This window comes from Triticum dicoccoides, chromosome 2A (assembly GCF_002162155.2).
Source record: "Triticum dicoccoides isolate Atlit2015 ecotype Zavitan chromosome 2A, WEW_v2.0, whole genome shotgun sequence".
Lineage (NCBI taxonomy): Eukaryota > Viridiplantae > Streptophyta > Magnoliopsida > Poales > Poaceae > Triticum > Triticum dicoccoides.
Window position 1 is genome coordinate 90032769 of NC_041382.1, and position 19664 is coordinate 90052432.

The window sequence follows — 19664 nt, forward strand, 5'->3', positions numbered from 1 at the left end:
GTAGGTCTGAAGTAAACTACTCACACTTCATCGGAGAGGCTATGGTGTTGATGTAGAAGCTCTCCGTGATCGATGCCCCCTCCGGCGGAGCTCCGGAACAGGCCCCAAGATGGGATCTCGTGGATACAGAAAGTTACAGCGGTGTAATTAGGGTTTTGGCTCTGTATCTGATCGTTTAGGGGTACGTGGATATATATAGGGGGAAGAAGTACGTCGGTGGAGCAATAGGGGGCCCACGAGGGTGGAGGGCGCGCCTGGGGGGGGAGGCGCGCCCCCTACCTCGTGGCCTCCTGTTGATTGGCTTGACGTAGGGTCCAAGTCTCCTGAGTTGTATTCGGTGAGAAAATCACGTTCCCGAATGTTTCATTCCGTTTGGATTCCGTTTGATATTCCTTTTCTTCGAAACCCTAAAACAGGCAAAAAACAACAATTCTGGGTTGGGCCTCCGGTTAATAGGTTAGTCCCCAAAATAATATAAAAGTGGATAATAAAGCCCAATAATGTTCAAAACAGTAGATAATATAGCATTGAGCAATCAAAAATTATAGATACGTTGGAGACGTATCAGTCGCCAAAGGATCTACGCGGCGGTGCCTGTGTTAACTTGTGAGAATGTCATGGCAACGGTGGCATGCAGATGCAACTAGCTGTTCGCCGGCCGTAAAGAGACGATGATGGCAACTTGCTGTTACCCATAGAGTCATCCAGTTCTAGTATAGGTTTTTTTCTCATCAATAATGTATTGTAGATTTTTCGAAAGGAGATCAATCATGGTAGATTTATCTCTTTTTCTACGGGAGATTTATCTTATAGTACCATATATGCTAGATATTTAATGTTTCCGTATCACAAAAGTATGTTATGAAAAGTTTTGGAAACTAGATGATATTCCACGCATATCACAAAAAATGATATTTAATGTTTTCAAGACGCCGCCGCAACGCCCTGCAGAAGTGCCGCGCTCATCGACCTCTTGCCACATCCCGCGCCATAGCCATCAAGGGAGGAGGGATAAGGGGCCCCGCCGCCGCCGCCACCTGGGCTTCACCCGACAGCGCCCTCCGACAACGGCGAGGGTAGGGGGAGGCGAGTAGGAGGTGTGGGCAGCGGCGGCTAGGGTTTCGCCCAACCGCCTGCGGGAGCAACTTGGGCGGTCTATGTGTCGCTAGTACCTATTCGAGTACTAGGATTAATAGCAGCTACTTTTGCTAGGGATGAAAATGCCAGCAATGAGTATGAAATTTAACCCCACAAATGCATGGGTTCCTCCGCTAGTTTAGATAAATATATGTCTACTTCAAGCCAGATACATACAGTGACAAAAATTGATATGACCATGGATATGAATTTTCAACTCTAGCACACAGGGCGCTTTAGGCCAGTAAGAAACAAACTATGATCGTACTAGCCTACAACGTGCATTATTGGTGGATCCGCGTAGGGGCCATGGAGCCATCCATTGGCGATGGCCCTATAGGCGGACTCCGTCAGGTGGAAACCATCCCACTGAAGCGTCTGAGATGAATCTGCACACGCCTTCACACCCGGCATGCCGCACCCTGCGTTGAAGTCATAGTTATGAGGAGGGCCTCCTGCACCATAACAGATGAGGAGGGTTGTGCTGCTGTTCAATCCTGCGAGATGCCATGGGGAGATTGCAAGTTTACATCTTTTCTTGTAGAAGTACATTAATTTTGAACTACAAAACACCTAGCTAAATTAATCAGAAAGGAGTATCCACTCACCAAATTTCCCCGGCATATCTAGAAAAGCTAGGATGGGTCGGTAGTACTCGGCGGCAATGATCTTCATATGTGGGTACTTGTGCCAGAGCACCTTGATCCACTGGCGGAGGAGAGAGTTCTGGGAGTGCCCCATCCTGTTCCCACTCTTCAGGCATCCACGTCGATCATACTTCACCTTGTTTGGGCTAGCAAGCATTGTGAGAATTGGTGGTATGCAGCCAGTCGGGAAGACATCTGCCACAACGATGTACTTGGCGCCTAGCTGGATCAGTCTCTGCATGGGATTGTGAATTCCTCAGTTTACCTTGAGTCATACACTAACATATAGGAATACAAGTGTTAGCAAACAAAATATGAGCTCTTTTATGGTACCCTGGGGTAAATTCTGACCGTCAATTCGTGAAATCGTGCGGTGTGTGATGACATATACTGCTCCAGTTCTCGCAAGCGGTAGACCATGCACTGGTTAGCCCCCGTCCTCCACTATATATGTCCTGAGGGCATTTTGGGAACAAAAAATCGACAGAGTAGAAAAGGCACCAGCCCGGCCGCGTGTCAAACAGGCCCACCCGGCCCTCGTGTCCAACTAGCCCACCCCGCCCTCCCCATCCCCATCCAATTTCGTTCCCTCCCCTAAAAAATACAATCCAATTTCGTTCCCCATCGTTTGCCTTCGTTCTCCACCGCGCTCACAAGGGTTCCGGCCGCCGCCGGTGAGGGCCTGCCATTTATGACGGATCAGGAAGCTGCCGAGCTAGGCCCATCTTCCTCTCCATATACGCGGCAATGCTTTACCTCATCCCTCCATCCCTCCTCTTCCTCGCGCCGCAAGGCGCTCGAGGAGGACTCGCCGTCCCCCGACGCCGCTACTCCCCTGGACCCCGTCGCACTCCGGGACAGGCCGGCGCTCACCCCCGACTTCTCTCCGCCTCGTCTTCTCCATGGAGCTCCCTGCCGACGCCCCACGCCGGAGCTGTGGGCCAGCCTCCCCTCCGGCAGCACGCGCCGCCCGAACCCAGTTGGCCACGTCGGCAATTTCAATATTGCGCTCTCACAGTCCGGCTCTGCTTGTGCCAAGCTCTAGGTATACGTTCTAATCCTCCTTGCAAATCTTAGGCTGAAATTGGATGTGATTTGCTTAATTTTATTCTATTTGCAACAATTGGCGATTGCTATGAGTACTTATTGACATATCAGTCTATGGTTTGAGCTTGTGATGCAACTGTCATTGTACTGAACAACGTGGAACGAAATCGTCAGTTAGAGCGTGCATGTACTTGAGTGTTTGGTAGATTTCTTCTATCTGGTCTTCAAAAATACCCAAATCAACGCATATTTTGTCATGGTAGTACTGATCAAGAAGGTGTTGACTTGTACATTTAGTTCACATGGCCGAGATATGCACTTGTTTAACTTCACACTTGTTAATTACAGTCCAGTATCTGCTAAACCTTGCAAGTACAGGAGGATGAGTGCTCTCTCTCCTACAGGTCAAAGAGGCCTCCAGGTCAAACAATGCTTGCTGTCACTAGAAACCGATCAAACTTAAAATTCCATGCGAAACCATGTGCTTGAGATTTCCCACTGGAATACTCATGTACGTGCTTTATAAGTATAAGTTTCTCCAGTAGAGTCTGTCTACTTTGTCATGACTAAATGATTCAAAAAGAGGGATCGCACCCCATGTATGCCTTCTATTTAGTTTAGGTCAAGCTAAAAATTGTTCCTGAATTTCCAAGCCACTTATATGTTCAGTTGTGTGATTTGCAGGCTGAGACCTTGCTAGGTTACTTGCGTGAGCAACAACAAGGGGGCGGCTCCAGAGCTGGACCAGGCGGCGCAGCTACGAGCATGGCTCGGTAACACGCTGGTCATGCGACAAAGGTACGAGCTTGTCTAGGCAATGCAGCACTGATATGGTGAAATGCAGAAAGTGATGCTTGGTTTGTCCTTCACCTCGTCGGCTCTGTTTCTTTATTTGGGCATCGAGAACAGAGCAGCCCTATATGTATGGGGCGCGATGATCATGTGTAAATAACAGCCGGCTTTTGGCTTAGTTTTGTGAATGTACATATGTGGTCTGCGACTATGAGTGATGGAAGGTTAGATGGCTGGTAACTAACATCAGTTGAGAGGAGCATCCAGGTTATCTTAGGAGAGGACATGGTCGCTGCTTAGTTATATGTGTGGTGTTCAAGTTGTAGCTGTGTACAGGATGTATGTTTAGGGCGGTAATATGGTAATGCCGGCTTGGCTTTGCAAGGTTATAGGGGAATGTTGGATAGCCAACCATGTCCTTTTTACTTGATGTTTGGAGTCCAAACCCCCCTGTGTCCGTTTTATGATCTAGCGTGACTTGTTTCGCAAAATAAATCTAGAAATGGCGGACAGGCCCAAATTAAATACCAATTATCCAGAAAAATATAAATCTCAATTCTCACTCATAGATTATGACCAAGTGATGTTAGACCGATCTTTTTGCTGACTTATTTTTTACTTTGAAATACCAGTCTGGTTCAAATTATACACTGATAATCGAGATTCCAAGTAAAATTGACAACCAGACTAACATGTAAACCTTTTCCAGGAACCTCCTCCAGCTGTACCACATGCTGGTTCAACATTACTTGAAATGGCATGTGAGAGTTAATTCTCTGATGCTGAACTTGATGGTTTGCACTAGCAGGCAAACATAAATTCATCGTTGCAATATCTGTTCCCACTTTGTAATGATGTCTACATTTGATAGAACTTTTTGTCATATGAAGGTTTTGGAGACAAACAATATTTTTTTTTGAAACTGGGCAAAAGATTTGCCACTTTCATTGATTAAGAAGAAGGTTTAGAGGTTCTGGCCAAAAAGCCGAATTACAACACATTACTCTCGCGGCACTACGTTACTCAAATACTTTGCCCCTGCAAGACACCATAGCTTGGATACATCTTTGATTCGAGCAACAAGAACCCCTACCAGTACCGCGGTGTTACGGAACACACGTGCGTTTCTCTCGTTCCAAATTTCCCACGAGATAAGCATAATGAGGGACATCATCGGCCGTCTAGATTGCGACATACTGGAATCAATAAGGTTCCACTAGGCCTTTACTGAATGGATAGCCATCCAAGCAGAAGGGTGCACATCCACCAAGCCAAGCCAAGTCTTGATCATTTCCCAAACTCGAACTGTGTAGCGGCATTGGAACAGTAGGTGGGCCGCGGATTCCTGAACTTGTTTGCATAGGGGGCAACGGTCGCAGTTAGGCCAACCCCGGCGTTGAAGCCTGTCGGCCGTCCAGATCCTGTTATTGATAACGAGCCAAGCAAAGAATTTGCATTTGGGGGGAGCCCAGATCTTCCACACCAATTGTTGCATGTTGGAGTCAACCAAATCCAGGAACTGGGCCTTGTAGGCCGAGGATGCAGAGTAAATGCCATCGTTAGTGAGTTTCCAGGAAATAGAATCAGCCATGTCGTGGTTTAGGTGCACCATAGAAATCTTCTCCCAAAGGTTGACGAACTCGATCAGATGTGTTGTGGAGGTGATCCCGTCCGTGTTAATTTGATAGACCCAGAAATTATTCTGCAATGCCTTTTGAACCGAACAGCCCCTTCTTTTTGATAGCTCAAAAATCTTTGGGGCGATGTCTTTGGGCCTCAAACCATCGAGCCAAGCAGACTCCCAGAAAGAGGCTCGAAGACCATTGCCGAGAAGCACCTTGGTGGCCGCCGCAAAAATGTTTTTATCATTCACGTCGCAAGGATTGCCCAAGCGAATCCACGGCTTCGGCGGATCCGACCATTCTGCCCAAAGCCACCGGATGCGAAGCGCAGATGCAAACTTCTTTAGAATTAATATGCCCAGCCCCCCATGAACCTTGGACTTGCAGACCTGCATCCAGTTGATCTTGCATTTGCCACCAGTGACCTTGTCACAGCCAGCCCAAAGAAAGGCTCGGCGAAGAGAATCAATCTTTTCCAGGACCTCAATCGGCAGGTTTAACGCTGTCATATAGTATATAGCGATGGCCGTGATGACGGACTTGACCAACATCGCTCTTCCCGGAGATGCCATGAGCATGCCCAGCCAAGGAGTAAGCTTGGCCGCAATCTTGTCCTCCAGGGGCTGGAAGTGGATCCTATTTAGCCTCTTGACCGACAGTGGCAATCCAAGATACTTCATCGGGAAGGTAGATCGGTTGGCCGGGAAGGAATGCAGTATATCATCAAGGTCCAAGTGGTCACAACGAATGGGGGCAACCATGCTTTTAGAGCAATTCGTGACTAGGCCAGTGACCTCCCCAAAGCACGCAAGGGTTTCTGCGAAGAATTTGATTTCAGACTTAACTGGCGCAAGGAAGACCGCAGCATCATCAACGTATAAGGAGGCACGAATCACCATCACATTTCCATCAATAGGGTGCAACTTTCCTTGCTCTGTGGCCTTCTGTAGGATATGGTGTAGAGGATCAATTGCAAGCACAAAGAGGAGGGGGGAAAGGGGGTCCCCCTGTCTCAAGCCACATCCAAGGGAAATTGGGCATCCAGGTACACCATTGAGAAGTACCCGTGATGAAGCGGTAGAAAGCAAGGCCGAGACCCAACCTCGGAAGTGTGGAGGGAAGCCTAGATGGAGCAGCAACTCAAGGAGGTAATCCCAACGAACCGAGTCAAAAGCCTTTTTGATATCGAGCTTGAATAGCAGAGTCGGTTTTTTTTGCGGTGGAAGCGCCGGGCCAAGTTGCGAACATACATAAAGTTGTCATGGATACATCTTCTTTTGATAAGGCGCTCTGAGCTTGGGAAACAAGGTCATTCATGTGCGGAGCTAGTCGGTTGGACATAACTTTGGCGATGATCTTTGCGATGGCATGTATGATGCTGATGGGGCGAAAGTCTGTAATGTCTTCAGCACCCTCCTTCTTGGGAATGAGGGCAACATCCGCAGTGTTTAGCCAGTGCAAATGAGAGGCATGAAGATTCAAAAAGCGATTTATAGCCTGCATGATATCAACCTTAATGATGTTCCAGCAGGATTTGAAGAAGGCACCGGTAAATCCATCTGGCCCGGGGGCCTTATCACTTGGCATGGAAAAAACTGCAGCCTTGACCTCCTCCTCAGAGATGGCATCATCCAGTCCATGTAGGTCGGAATCAGGAGTAGGAATAATGCCCTAGTTGATATCCGTTTTGCGCAAGGGTCTCTTTTTGGTGATGTTCTCGAAGTGACGATGGATAATATCTTCTTTGTGCTTGTGTTCAGTGACCCAGCCACCATTGTGCTTGAGGCGGTGGATGAAATTTTTTCGCCTACGATGGTTCACCCGCAAGTGGAAGTAACGGGTGTTAGCATCTCCTTCTTTCAGATTAGATACTCTCGAGTTTTGCCGCTTTCTTGATTTCTCCAGTACAGCCCATGCAATGATCTTCCTCTTTAGCCTTCTCCGGATGTCAGCTTCATCATGGGAGAGTTCTCTATGCTCCTGAGCCAAATCGAGAAGCAAAATCACCTCCAGGGCCATGTGTAACTGTATCTTTGCATTTGAAAATAGTGACTTGCTCCAAGAGCGAAGCCTACTCGCAGTAGTCCTCAGTTTATGAAAGAGCCTTTGATAGGGCTCCACATGAATGGATTCTTCATTCCAAGCATCAGCGACAACCTTTTTGAATCCAGGCATGTTTGTCCAGTAATTCTCAAAGCGGAATGTTTTGGGTCTCCTTGGGCCATCATCATTAGCAAGCAATAATGAACAGTGGTCAGAAAGCGAAGACGATAGAGCGTGTAAAATATGGGAGCTGAACTCGACATCCCAATCATCATTGTAGAAGAAGCCATCAAGCTTACACATCGTTGGATTAGAGCGTTCATTGCTCCAAGTGAATTTCTGGTTCTGTAGATGAATTTCCTTTAGCCTACAGTTCGCCAAAGTGTTGCGGAACCTCAGAAACCGGCTGCGATCAACATTAGCACGATTTTTGTCTCTGGCCCGATAAATTTGATTAAAGTCTCCATTGACCAGCCATTTTGTTCCATCGACCGGTTTTTGGGAGGTGAGCTCTAGAAAGAAGTCATCTTTATGAATGCTTCTGGTAGGTCCATAGACCGTCGTTAACTTAAATGTCTTTGCATCCGAGGCATTGTTGAGAGCAACTGTTGCGGAGAGAAAATAGGTGCCAATCTGGACATTTGAGATGGTTACCACAGAGTCGTTCCAAAGCAGCAAGATGCCACCCCTAGTTCCATCCGCCGGTCTGTGTGCGAAGTTCTTGAGGCGATATCCTCGCAGGTAGGCAGCCACATGGGAATCCATAGTCTGAAGCTTGGACTCCTGGATGCAAACTAGTTGGCAGGAGGAGGCAGCAATTGTTTCATGGACAACTGATTGGCGATCAGGACAATTTAGACCACGTACATTCCAACACAAAATAGCAAGGTTTTGATCTAACATAATTGCACAAAGAGTACTTCAATACAAGCACACTGCTCAACAGACCACATGGGTAACATTGGTCTTGCCAGGACCATCAAGGACAGCACTAAGATGCTGCAAACAGGCGTACATCTAGCAAGTTTCAGGTTGACTATCATCAGGAAACTAGGCTACAACTAGGACTAATAAGCAAAGCTTAGGCGTCAGTCGAGGCTGCCGCAGTCGTGTCCGGCCCTCCTTCACCTCCATGTTGCATCAGGGCCTCTTCTACCGCCGAGGAGAGGTCGCAAGGCAGCGACAGCAATGTCCGGGAGACGCCCTTAGAACATGTCAACAAACTTGGCAATCGCTGTCTTTGTGACCTGTTCATCATCAGCAAGCACCCCCATTAGACGACACAGAAGTTGCTCAGCAAGCTTGGAGATGGGCATCTTCCTCTTTTTAGCAGCAATTCTGGGGCTCTGACGCGACAGTTGAAAACCGATGACTCCAGCCAGCGTCTTCCGGCGAGCAGCAAGAGGTCTTGGGGGCGTCGAGTGTGGGGAGGGGGGTGGCAGCAACGCTGGCACGCGAGGGATAAAAATTGGTGTGTCATTCTCCCTATCTTCAACTTCATCTTCAGGCTGGACCGAGGGAACCTCATGTACTGGAGTAATTGGTGTGTCATTCTCCCTTTCTTCAACTTCACCTTCAGGCTGGACCAAGGAAACATCGTGGACTGGTGTATGATCTGATCTGTAGTTGTAGTTATCTTCATCTTCCTCTTCAGTCAGAACTGGCACATCTTCAGTTTGGGCAGTAGGAGTAACATGTCCTTGTGGCAGTTCAAAGTTGTTGCATATGCTGTTGTCTTCAGGCACAACTTGAAGGTGTAATGGAGATGGTGTTTCCAGGACAACATCTGGCATGACTTGCGATGTAGTTGGGGTGACCAGCACAAGCTCAGGTGTGGCAGCAACATTCTTCTCAACAGGCACATCATTAAGCATGGCAGGGGCCTCCAACACCAAGCCATGCTCCTCATCAAGCGTCATGGAGGGTTGGATCTTGGTGATTATGCTTGCAGCGCCATAGAGCCAACCCAGACCATGCCCTGAGGGGTTGATCTCAATTACGTCGATGGAGGTAGTCCATGGGGAGGGCGGTAGTGAGCGTCCACGGCTCACTGACCTGCTCCCGTTAGCTGAGCCATCCCAGGAAGAGGCCAACGCCCGGCGCCGGCCATCACGGCCGCGGTCGTCGCGCCCACGTTCGGCACTGCGGTCATCACGGCGCCCATCATCTTGGTGTTCAGGAGCCCGTGAACGACTGCGGAAGAGACCCCGCCAGGAGGAGGATCGCGGCCTGTCTGTGTCGCGCCCACGCCTGTCATCTCTGTCCCGGTCATCATCCCGTCGGCGTCGATCATCCTCATCGCGGCGTCTTGGTGGTGGTTCTTGGCGGTCCCTCGGTCTGGCCTCTGCATCCACCACACCATAGATCCAGGTGAAGGGATCCGGGCGTGGGCGACGGGGGATGTTGCCAGTAGCGTCGGGAGTGTAGTTCTCCAGCAGATCCAAATGCACAATGGCATGTCGACGAATGCCAGAGTGCCCAATGGCCGAAGACGGAGCTCCGCCCAGTCCGGTGGCCACCCGCGGAGCGATGGTGACGAGCTGCACCTTGGGGATAGCCGATGGGTTCGCCGACCAAGCCCACAGCTTGAGACAAGAGGCATCCTCCTGTCGCAGCGTAGCGATGTCGAAGTAGTGAAGGAAGGTATCTGGCCCGAGCACTTGAGCCGCCACGGCGTCAGACCATGCACTCAGAGGGATGCTCTCGATGCAGAGATGAACATGGTAGTTTGCTCGGACCACGTCGGCATGAGCGTCAAGGTGCTAGTTGGTGGAGTGCAGGTCGAGGCCGTTGTGGCGGAAGGGCCTCTCCACTGTGACCATGTCCCGTTGGTGCTGATAGTCGAACAAAGCAAAGAAATCTTCAGGATAGTGGGGGACAACCTTGACATCTCTGATCCCGAACAGCACGTCGATGGCCTCCTTGATCTCCACAGCGCTCACCGCCGGTCTTGTTCCCCCGAGCCAGATAAGTGCACCCAGGGACGCCAAAGTCACCGCATTGGCATCCATCTCCGGGGTGGAGACGATGACCACACGGCCCTCCTCAGGACGCAGCGATGGATCACCAATGCGGGGCTCCTGCCTAGCCATGGCGCACGATGACGGCGTCGAAGCAGGCGATGCAGGGCGTGGAGAAGCCGCCGAAGACGAAGCAGAGCGAGGCGTTGATGCAGGGGACAGAGGGGAGGGTGACGGGTCGTTGGTGCAACCCCTCTCCCTATGTCCAAATCGTCTACAGCGACGGCAGGTGAGTGGGTTACGGCAGTCTACTTTGCAGTGGCCTTTGAGGAGGCAGCGATGGCACTCACGGTCCTGGAGCTTGACGAAATCCTTCGGCCGCTGGGGAGGGGAATAGGAGGATGCAGCTCTGCGAATTGAATTCCGGTTGTTGGAGCGGCCTTCACGCCACCAGTACGCCGGGCGCACCAAATGCAATTCAAGAGCAGAAGTGACCTGCCTTGAAATCTCCTCTGACGGCGTAGGGCTCGAGGGAGAGCACCATCTTGCACGCCGAGCGCCGGTCTTGAATGAAGCCGCTGGAACCAATTTAAGGCATGGCCTGTGTGCGCCATTAATTGGGGGAGGCGGCATGTATTCCAGAAGATCAGCATTAATAGCGAAGCTTACTCTGCGAGGCAGCTCCGCAACCTCGGATATGCCCCCGGCGACCGCTGGAAGTGCAGGGGCGGCCCGGGGCCCCAGATCTGGGCTGACCTCGGTCAGCTGAGGAAAAATGGAAGCGACCAGATCCGGGCGCCGAAACCGTGGGGATGGGAACCCCGGAGGGAACCTAGGGGAGGGCGAGGTTGAGGTGGCGTTCAGCTGGGAAGCAGGGGCAGCAGAACTCGCGGAGGCAGCGGCGAGGGTGGCTGCGGGCGCCGGAGTAGCGCATCGCAGGAGCGTGGGAGCGTGGGAGCTCGGCATAGTTAGGCGTACATGTAGTACATAGGAAACAAGCGGAAGGTGTGTCCAGCTCGACTGAAAAAGAGGCAGGGTTTAAACAATATATTTTGCATTAACCAGAGAGCATTGTTTGACATATAGAACCCGTAATATGTGTGGTGACCGGTAGCTTGCAAAATTATGTTACAAGGGAGGATATTGGGCTATGCAATCCTGCTGAGGCCTACTGACCTCCCTCTAACTTGAAGTAGAAAGGAAAGCTGTACTGTAGAATGAAGATGAAATTGCACACATTATCGCAGTTGAAAGGAAGAAAGTGCTCAAACATACAAGCAATTACAAAGGCTTCTCAGGCTTGCTCAGCAGGACCGCATTCATGAAGAGAGACAATGGTAGACCGGTATACAAACTCCTATCGGAAATCCAATAGAACTAAAAAACTATGTACAAAGAATTCGTTTGATATTGAAGAATTTCACTTAACATTATCATTTTGTTAACCAACACTCAACACATACATGGCAAGAGAACATTATATTATACATAGCCAATCGAGGCCTCGCATATTAACATTACTGACCAAGCACACAACCTTTTATATACAACATATAATGTGCATATGCACTCTTGGTTCCATGCATACATATGACAAGCATCTTGCACTGATTACCTGATTGACCATACGAATTACAGCAACACCAACACTAGCTTATGACTTGAACATGCTTGTGTGGAGAAGGGTGGTGATATAGAAGCTTGCCCAAGGCATGCTTTTAAAATACATGATAAGAGCATTACAGGAAGCCTAGAAATGCAATAGTTCATAGACAAATTTAGTTCATCTCCCAAAGTAAGCTGCAATCCTACAAGTTGATGGTTCAAAGTGGCAAATTCTAAATTGTAAAACTTTCTGAAGTTCAATCAGAACTTCAAAAATACGAGCGTAAAGTTTAAACAAATCTTAATCCAAATTTTATTCTAGAAAAAGTAGCAAATTGTAACAACATTCAGCTCTCTTCATCCTTCATTCATGACTTTCACTATCTTAGTCCTCGCCATTTCGCCGTCCTTTCATGTACAGTGGAGACTCCACTAGGAGGGCAGTGAGTTGTTTCCTGAACCCGGGGATGTCATCCTGCGTAATAGGTTGAGTCAGTCTCACAGTTGTAACAACGGGAATGGTATGGTTAAATTAAGTGTGGACATCGTACCGCTGTGTAGGCTCCATCTAGATTGTTGCCTGTAAACTTTTCCATATTCTTTACCGCAAAAAGCCCACATGACATGCTGCAATCATATGTATTGTTTATAAATATTTTTTTACTATGAATACTAAATGTGTGATTTTAAATGATGTATACAGTACCTGTCTTTCTGTTATGGTATGTTTTTGATAACTTGAACTTTCCAAGTGGTGATGTTGAAATCCTTCCAAGTATTGACTTTTCGGCCACCATGCAGATATGCTACTTCCATATGGAGTTGCATGCCTTTGAGCTACAATAAGTTAAGAAGTATAAGACATATAATATAAAAATTAACTCTCGGTATGTATTTACTAAGCATTGAAAAATGTACCATGTTTTCTAGTTCCGGGTGTGGGCTTTCTTAAACTGTTTATTGTTAATGGCATCGAATCCAAAACTTGCACTGCTCTTTTTTTGGCATTGACAACCGCCACGTACCAATGCTTATTCATCATATTCACAGGAAGAGAAACCTCCATTTTAGACATAATTAGTTCTGTACCATTTAGTAATTGACTTAGACTACTGTGACTTACCATATCATGGGAAAGGTACTTTTTGCCATAAGTACTAGTAGATGTTTTGTTCTTTAGAGCATGGGTATAACTTGGAACGCTTCTGTCTCTGACTAGCACACCGCTTACTGATGCTCTCTCTAGGTAGATATTCCCGTCAGCCCGTACATCTGGATTGGGGCGCATGTGGCGTACCCATGTTATGGCTGCATCCAAGATCTGAATTGCAAAGCAGTAAGGAATCGAAATAGAAAATAACAATCCGTTAACTATTTAAGAAGTTAGCACATACCTTGCATTGCAACCATCTGTCCATACTACTTTTAAAGGTTGGAGCTCTCAAACATCTAAGATCAGCGCGATAGAGATGAATTTCATCAATTTGTACCAACACTTTCGAAGAGGGGGATGTATTGACATAGTCAATGACCTCTTCAACTATTTATGGTCAAAGTTGGACCTCGGGAAGCACGTGCGGACTATATTTTGGAATGAAGGGAGTATCAGAGAGTGCGGCAAAAATAGGAAATAATTTGTACAACAATATGTATTAAATTTAACCACAGAAATGCATGGGTTGTCTCCCTAGTTTAGTTAAATGGATAATTGCTTCAAGCCAGTACATATAGAGACATAAATTTACGCATGCCCGCGGATCTGAATTTTTAACTCTAGTACATGTGTTTTAAGCCAGTAGGAAACAAATTATGGACGTGCAACGTGCACTATCGGTGGATCCGCGTAGGGGCCATGGAGCCACCCATCAGCAATGGCCCTGTAGGCGGACTCCGTCAGGTGGAAGCCATCCCACTGAAGCGCCTGAGATGGATCTATGCACGCCTTCACACTCGGCAGGCCACACCCTGCGTTGAAGTCGTAGTTATAAGGAGGGCCTCCCGCACCACAACAGGTGAGGAGGGTTGTGCTGCTGTTCAGTCCTGCGAGATGCCACGGGGAGATTACAAGTTCACATCTTTTCTTGTGGCACTACATTAATCTTGAACTACAGAACACCTAGCTAAATTAATCAGAAAGGAGTACCAGCTCACCAAAATGCGCCGGCATATCTAGAAAAGCTAGGACAGGTCGGTAGTACTCAGCGGCGATGATCTTCGTATGTGGGTACTTGTGCCGGAGCAACTTGATCCGTTGGCGGAGGAGAGAGTTCTGGTAGCGCCCCAGCCTGTTCCCACTCTTCAGGCATCCATGCCGATCGTACTCCACCTTGTTTGGGCTAGCGAGCATTGTGAGAATTGGCGGTATGCAGCCAGTCGGGAAGACGTCTGCCACAACGATGTATTTGGCACCTTGTTGGATCAGTCTCTGCAAGGGTTTGTCAGTTCCTTGGTTTAGCTTGAGCCATGCACTAACATATAAGAATAGAAGTGTTACCAAATTAAATATGCCTATCACCCATTCTTTGTATATTACAGTACCCATAGTAGCTTGTAGTAAGCTAGTGGTCCTTTTTTAGCACTGTAAGCCGGTAGTCCTCTTATTAATAGTTCACATTATTTTCAGTTTCAAATTTTCATGTTGCAATTTGATTTTGCAACCTTGTTGGGCTCTTATTAGTAAAAGAAATTGTATTCTCCAGATAAAGGAAATTTATCCTGGTATCAGTTTGGACACATTGTGGGCAGCGCATCTTAAAATGGGCAGTTGAAATATTACTACAATTTATCTAGAAAAGAATGTTACTATATAAGTACTGTTTTGATAATAAATATTTTTAGAATTGATTTTTTTAACCGATGATTTATGTTAGATAAAAAGAGATTACACTAGAGATGAGAGACATATTTTTGCGTAGAAAATCCACGAACAGGGGAAGGTGGAATTTCACTATGATAGAGAAGTATTACAACTACAAGATGGCATGACACATGCGACTAAATGTGGTACATATAGAGGGCAATTAATAAGAGTCCTTGGGGATAAGAAAACAAGTTGTACTCATATGCGTGAATCCTTATACCTCTCGTACTATGTTAACACTAGAAGGTACCTTGTCCAATACGGTCATAATTTGGATCACAATTTAACAAATTACATTATTATAGCACCAAAAATACACATTTCACTAATCTCGCTTGACTTGTTTTAATAATTTCTCAACATTTATTAGTTCTAAAATTACTTATTGGAAAATCGTTATCTAATATACTGGACTCTTTTTGTCTCTAATTTATACAGGCCAGAACTCCATTGATTCTAGCCACATAATCAAGAACAAATTTTCCTAATGATGGATATGATCACTGCGTGACGCAACCAGCATATAAAAGATAAACAAGTCTTTCGTTGCAGAATTAAAGTCACAAGAAAACATGTTGAGCGAGTAGCAAATTGTGAGAATTAAAGGAAGAATGGACTTTTCATCCAGTGTGTTCACAGTGTAGTACCTCTACGCCTCTGGAGATGCCGTCAACAATTTGAGGAACATAAACTAAGGTTTGTTCAACAGTCCTGTTCGACATAAGGATATTCCTGTAGTCATTTGATCCAAACTCTCCCATGACAAATAGGGATCTCGCGAAGCAATCCGTATCTTGTCCTGCACACGCCATCACATGGACATAATTACGGTGCTTTCTAAAAACCATGTGATTGGGGACCAATGTTTAGCCACCTACCCTTGCAGAGCGAAGGCTTGAGTTTCTGGAACCACTCGAGCTGATCGTGGAGGGAGCTGTTGATCGGTGGGTTCACGGTCATATTTTGCCCCTGCAGGTATGTCAGGTTCAGAGCCGGCGCTCCTGCCACAGCGAAGTTGACTCCGGCGGAGAAGTTGCTCCCCTTGGCGAGGTACGGCGGCACGAAAGGCAGGCCCAAAGCCTCGGCTGAAAAATGAAGCAACGATATATGTAAGCTCTCTCTCTCTCCCTCTCTCTCAGTCAGGATCAGCAAAGATTGTCTTTTAGACTGTAGTTGACCAAGATTGGCAGTGCATATATAGGTGTTTACCGATGAAGTCCAGCACAAGGCGGCCGTCGGTGGCACGTCCGCTGGGGTGGCCGAAGAAGGTCTGGCCGTAGGGGAGGTTCTCGAATGGTAGAGGACCGGGAAAGAAGGGCTCAGGCCACATGACCAAGTTACCCGTGTCGGCGTAGAAGTCGCCGAAGCTGATTATGGAGGTGAAGCGGCTTCGGCCGCCACCGGAGTAGGCACCGCGGAGGCAAGCCAGGACGAAGAGGAAGAGGAACGCTGCATGAGGTGTTCTCATACTTGGTTGCTTGCGCTGCTGTGCCAAAGCTTGCTTGATGCTTGTAAGTTGGGGCTTCCATGCATGCTTGGTCTCCAAATGCTATATAGTGTATAAGCAAGCATACCGTGATAAACAAGGCAAAGTGAAGGTTAATTAAAATGCACATATGTTATGATGATTTTCCAGTCAACCAAATGTATGTTTGATGGGCATTTCCTACGAATTTACAGGTATATCTTCTTACTAACGGACTCTTCAACTTGGCACCTATTATTTATTTAAGAAAATATGAGCTGTACATTGTGAGACTTGATCAGTGCTGACTATGCAGGCAAATTCTCTCTTTGACTAGAACAAATGTAACAGTTTAAATGATTCCATTGTAGTTTGACCCTTTTGGAAAAAGGTACTCGTTTTTTTTTCTTTGCATTACTACGTAACCAATGACATCTTGCCGAGCATTAGAATACAAAGTGAAGTATATCATGGAAATTACAACTAGGAAGTGGACTATTTTGCGGGTTGACTTTCTTAGTAGCAAGAGAAAAAAGCAGACTGACTTTGATGCAAAGGGGAATTGTCGTTGGGGGTGCACTTGTATGATAAAACGTGCTCGTTTGCTATACTTTTCCAACCAAAGAACCAAGCATAAAAATCGAAAATCAGGCGAAACTGAACCCCCACACGACCCACGACGCACGTCCCCCGCAAGACGACGCTCACCTACTGCTCACAGTAGGCAAGCTACAGCCTTTGCGCACCGTGGCGGGCATCAACGGCTGCGGCCGTGGTGTGGCAAGCACGGCTCCAACGGCCGTGTTCTTCGGTGGCGGCGGCGAAGCGTGGCTCCTCCGGCGATGAACCCACAAGGAGGCGGTGGTTGAGATGTGCGAGGCCCCTGCTAACGACGACGAGCCGGCAGCGTGCTATTTTATTCCATGTTGACATCTCACACACGATCGGGCATGTCTTAACCGTTTGTAGCTAGCTAGAAACATTGCACAAGTTTTGCTGATTGTGTTCGATTTTCCTGCACCTTGACCTATCGGCAACGAGATCGAGGTGCAACTCCAACACTTCCTGGAGCATACGTGGAGTTTAGGGGTAACCGCCTCGGAAACAAGTTATACGACCAACTTACCTTGCTTGAAACGGATTTTAGCCTTGCGCGGAGCTGGGCCTAACTCGTCGTTGCAGCTAGTGAGTGAATCAAGCATAAAAGAAAAAGAAAAAAGAGAAAGAAAATATTCACACGAATCTTAATGTAAGATCAATGACATATGACTTAGATGTGCAATACTTATGACACATCTAGATGTGCTTTAGCAAAACTGTTATATGAAGTCAAGTCATATAAACCCCCAGCCCGGCCTCTTCCTCCAGCCAAGCGTGCCAATCGAAGGAAGGGGCATCGCCAAAGATGGCCAACAAGGCAAATTGCTGCGTGTTCACCGTGATCACAATCCTAGTCTGCCTCTTAGCCGCCGCCGTCGGGTTCGTCATGATCGACTGCATGATCAACAAGCCGTGGTACTCCGATGTCATCGACTCCGTCGCCGGACTCGACCCAGCCACGGATCTCGCCCGCCCCTTGCTGGATCCGCTCTTCAACCTCACACTCCGCGTCGCCTCCCCGAGCCACATGCTCACGCAGTGCATCGAACCTGGCACGAATGTAGAGGTGACATACCACGATGTTCTGCTCGCGAGCGGACCTGCACATCGGCTTTGTGCTGGGCCATGGAAGGTGCCAAGGGGGCAGGCGGTCATCACCCGTGGGCACGGGATTCGTGTCCCAGGGTTTGTGCTTGATAGACTCGCGGAGGACATGAGGCGTGGGGTTGGCTCATTCGACGTCACACTTACAATGCCACCGACCCACAAGAACAACCACGGGGCGCTAGTTTCTTGCAGGGCTAGGCGGATCGGAGACATTGTGGCCCTACAAACTCCGTGCGACGCATCCAATACGGACATTATGTGGGCGTAAGAAGTATTAACCCTACTAGTTTATGTTCGGTTAGTGTACCTAAATAAAAATTCTTAGATGGGTTGTGTCCATGACTTGTTGTAAAACTAGATGCATCGAAGAAGACGGTAAAACCTCAGGAACTTTGATGTATTTTCCAGGGTTTTAAACTGTTTTTCAGGGTTCTTTGTAATGTTGGCTTAGTTAATAAATCTGAGTTTTTTTCTACTTTTTGTATATGGCTTATATTTTTGTTTGAGGGTTTTGTCTACTACTTATATAACCGGAATAATTTGAGGGACATATCGTCATGAAAATCACTGAAATATTGTTATCGCCCTAGTTGAGACGTGATTGTTTTGGAGCAAAGTTGAGATGTGAATGAGTGCATGTATGCAAGGGCCCAATGGTTGTGACTCGTGATTTGGTTGAAGGCCATGTCTTACAGATTGCATGGACAGCTAACGAGATTGAGGCCCGACCCTTTCCTTCCGTGCCGGGCATGCCGATGCTCATGGATGGATGCCTAAACTAGGTTATGTACGTCACCATTGCTTTCTCTATATTCATGGATGAATTCCTCCGTGACAAGGCTCGACACTTTGCTCTTCACTTCACGGACGATCTGGCCATAACGTCCAAGTGCTTCTTCCATCAAGTTGTTTTCTCCGAGCCTCGTCACATGTTTTTCTTGTGTTTTAAACCCTTTTGGGTTCTTTTTTCTATATATTCTGAAAATGTTATAAAAATGTATACTTGGAAAAATCATTATTATTTTGTTAATTTGACAAAAAATAATCATGCATTAGAAATGTTCATTGCATAGTTAAGAAATATTTATCATGTATTAAAGATGGTCATCTTGTACATAAAATATCGACATCCACAATACTAAATAGAAAGAAGTTGGAAATTCATTTCATGATGAATCTAATAATTTCCAGTCAAACTTAAAAAGGTTTGACTTTTCAAAAAACAAATACACAATATTTTGAAACAGATAGAGTAAAATGATTGCAAAAACCCAACAACATCAACGGCGCAGCAAAACGTGCGCATTCCTTCTAGTATGTATTAAATTCAACGACACAAATGCACGGGTTGTCCCGCTAGTTTAGTTAAATGGATAATTGCTTCAAGCCAATACATAGAGAGACATAAATTTATGCATGCCCGTGAATCTGAATTTTCAACTCTAGTACACATGTGTCTTAGGCCAGTAGGAAAGAAATTATGGGCGTGCAACATGCATTATCGGTGGATCCGCGTAAGGGCCATGGAGCCACCACTAGTAGAAAAAGGAGCTTTGGTCCAGCCAGAAAAGAGCATTAATCCTGGTTGCATTACGAACCGGGACTAATGTGAGCATTAGCCCCGGTTCAAGCGGCGAGGGCACCATAGAGGCATTACTCTCGGTTCAAATGAGACCTTTAGTCCCGGTTTGTGGCACGAACCGGTACCAAAGGGTGCGATGCCCATTAGTACCGGTTCGTGGCACGAACCGGTAATAATGGAGTTGAGACCTTTAGTAC

At 47.1% G+C, this 19664-nt stretch overlaps 3 protein-coding genes across 3 annotated transcripts in view; all 3 read right to left on the reverse strand.

Annotated features, from left to right (window-relative positions):
• Positions 1-1404: 1404 nt before the first annotated feature.
• Positions 1405-2025, reverse strand: LOC119357677 (GDSL esterase/lipase At1g28600-like). The gene is made up of 2 exons (XM_037624544.1): positions 1746-2025; positions 1405-1634 (listed from the first exon to the last, which is right to left on the reverse strand). The coding sequence occupies exons 1-2, from the start codon at positions 2023-2025 to the stop codon at positions 1405-1407; spliced, it is 510 nt and encodes a 169-aa protein (XP_037480441.1).
• Positions 2026-13653: 11628 nt separating this feature from the next.
• Positions 13654-16181, reverse strand: LOC119359060 (GDSL esterase/lipase At1g28600-like). Its single transcript, XM_037625403.1, has 5 exons — positions 15923-16181; positions 15592-15798; positions 15361-15512; positions 14005-14278; positions 13654-13893 (listed from the first exon to the last, which is right to left on the reverse strand). The coding sequence occupies exons 1-5, from the start codon at positions 16179-16181 to the stop codon at positions 13661-13663; spliced, it is 1125 nt and encodes a 374-aa protein (XP_037481300.1). The 3' UTR covers positions 13654-13660.
• Positions 16182-19420: 3239 nt separating this feature from the next.
• Positions 19421-19664, reverse strand: part of LOC119357678 (GDSL esterase/lipase At2g27360-like) — a 4672-nt gene continuing 4428 nt past the window's right edge. Inside the window, exon 4 of the mRNA XM_037624545.1 lies at positions 19421-19436. Coding sequence (XP_037480442.1) covers positions 19421-19436 — 16 coding nt within the window. The remainder of the gene's footprint in view (positions 19437-19664) is intronic.

Coding starts and splice junctions, on each gene's coding strand:
- LOC119357677 (XM_037624544.1), bottom strand. CDS start 2,025: ATGCAGAGACTGATCCAGCTAGGCGCCAAGTACATCGTTGTGGCAGAT. Junction 1,635..1,745: donor AGATATGCCGGGGAAATTTG/GTGAGTGGATAC, acceptor GGCATCTCGCAG/GATTGAACAGCAGCACAACC.
- LOC119359060 (XM_037625403.1), bottom strand. CDS start 16,181: ATGAGAACACCTCATGCAGCGTTCCTCTTCCTCTTCGTCCTGGCTTGC. Junction 15,799..15,922: donor CCTTGTGCTGGACTTCATCG/GTAAACACCTAT, acceptor TTCATTTTTCAG/CCGAGGCTTTGGGCCTGCCT. Junction 15,513..15,591: donor CAAGCCTTCGCTCTGCAAGG/GTAGGTGGCTAA, acceptor TGGCGTGTGCAG/GACAAGATACGGATTGCTTC.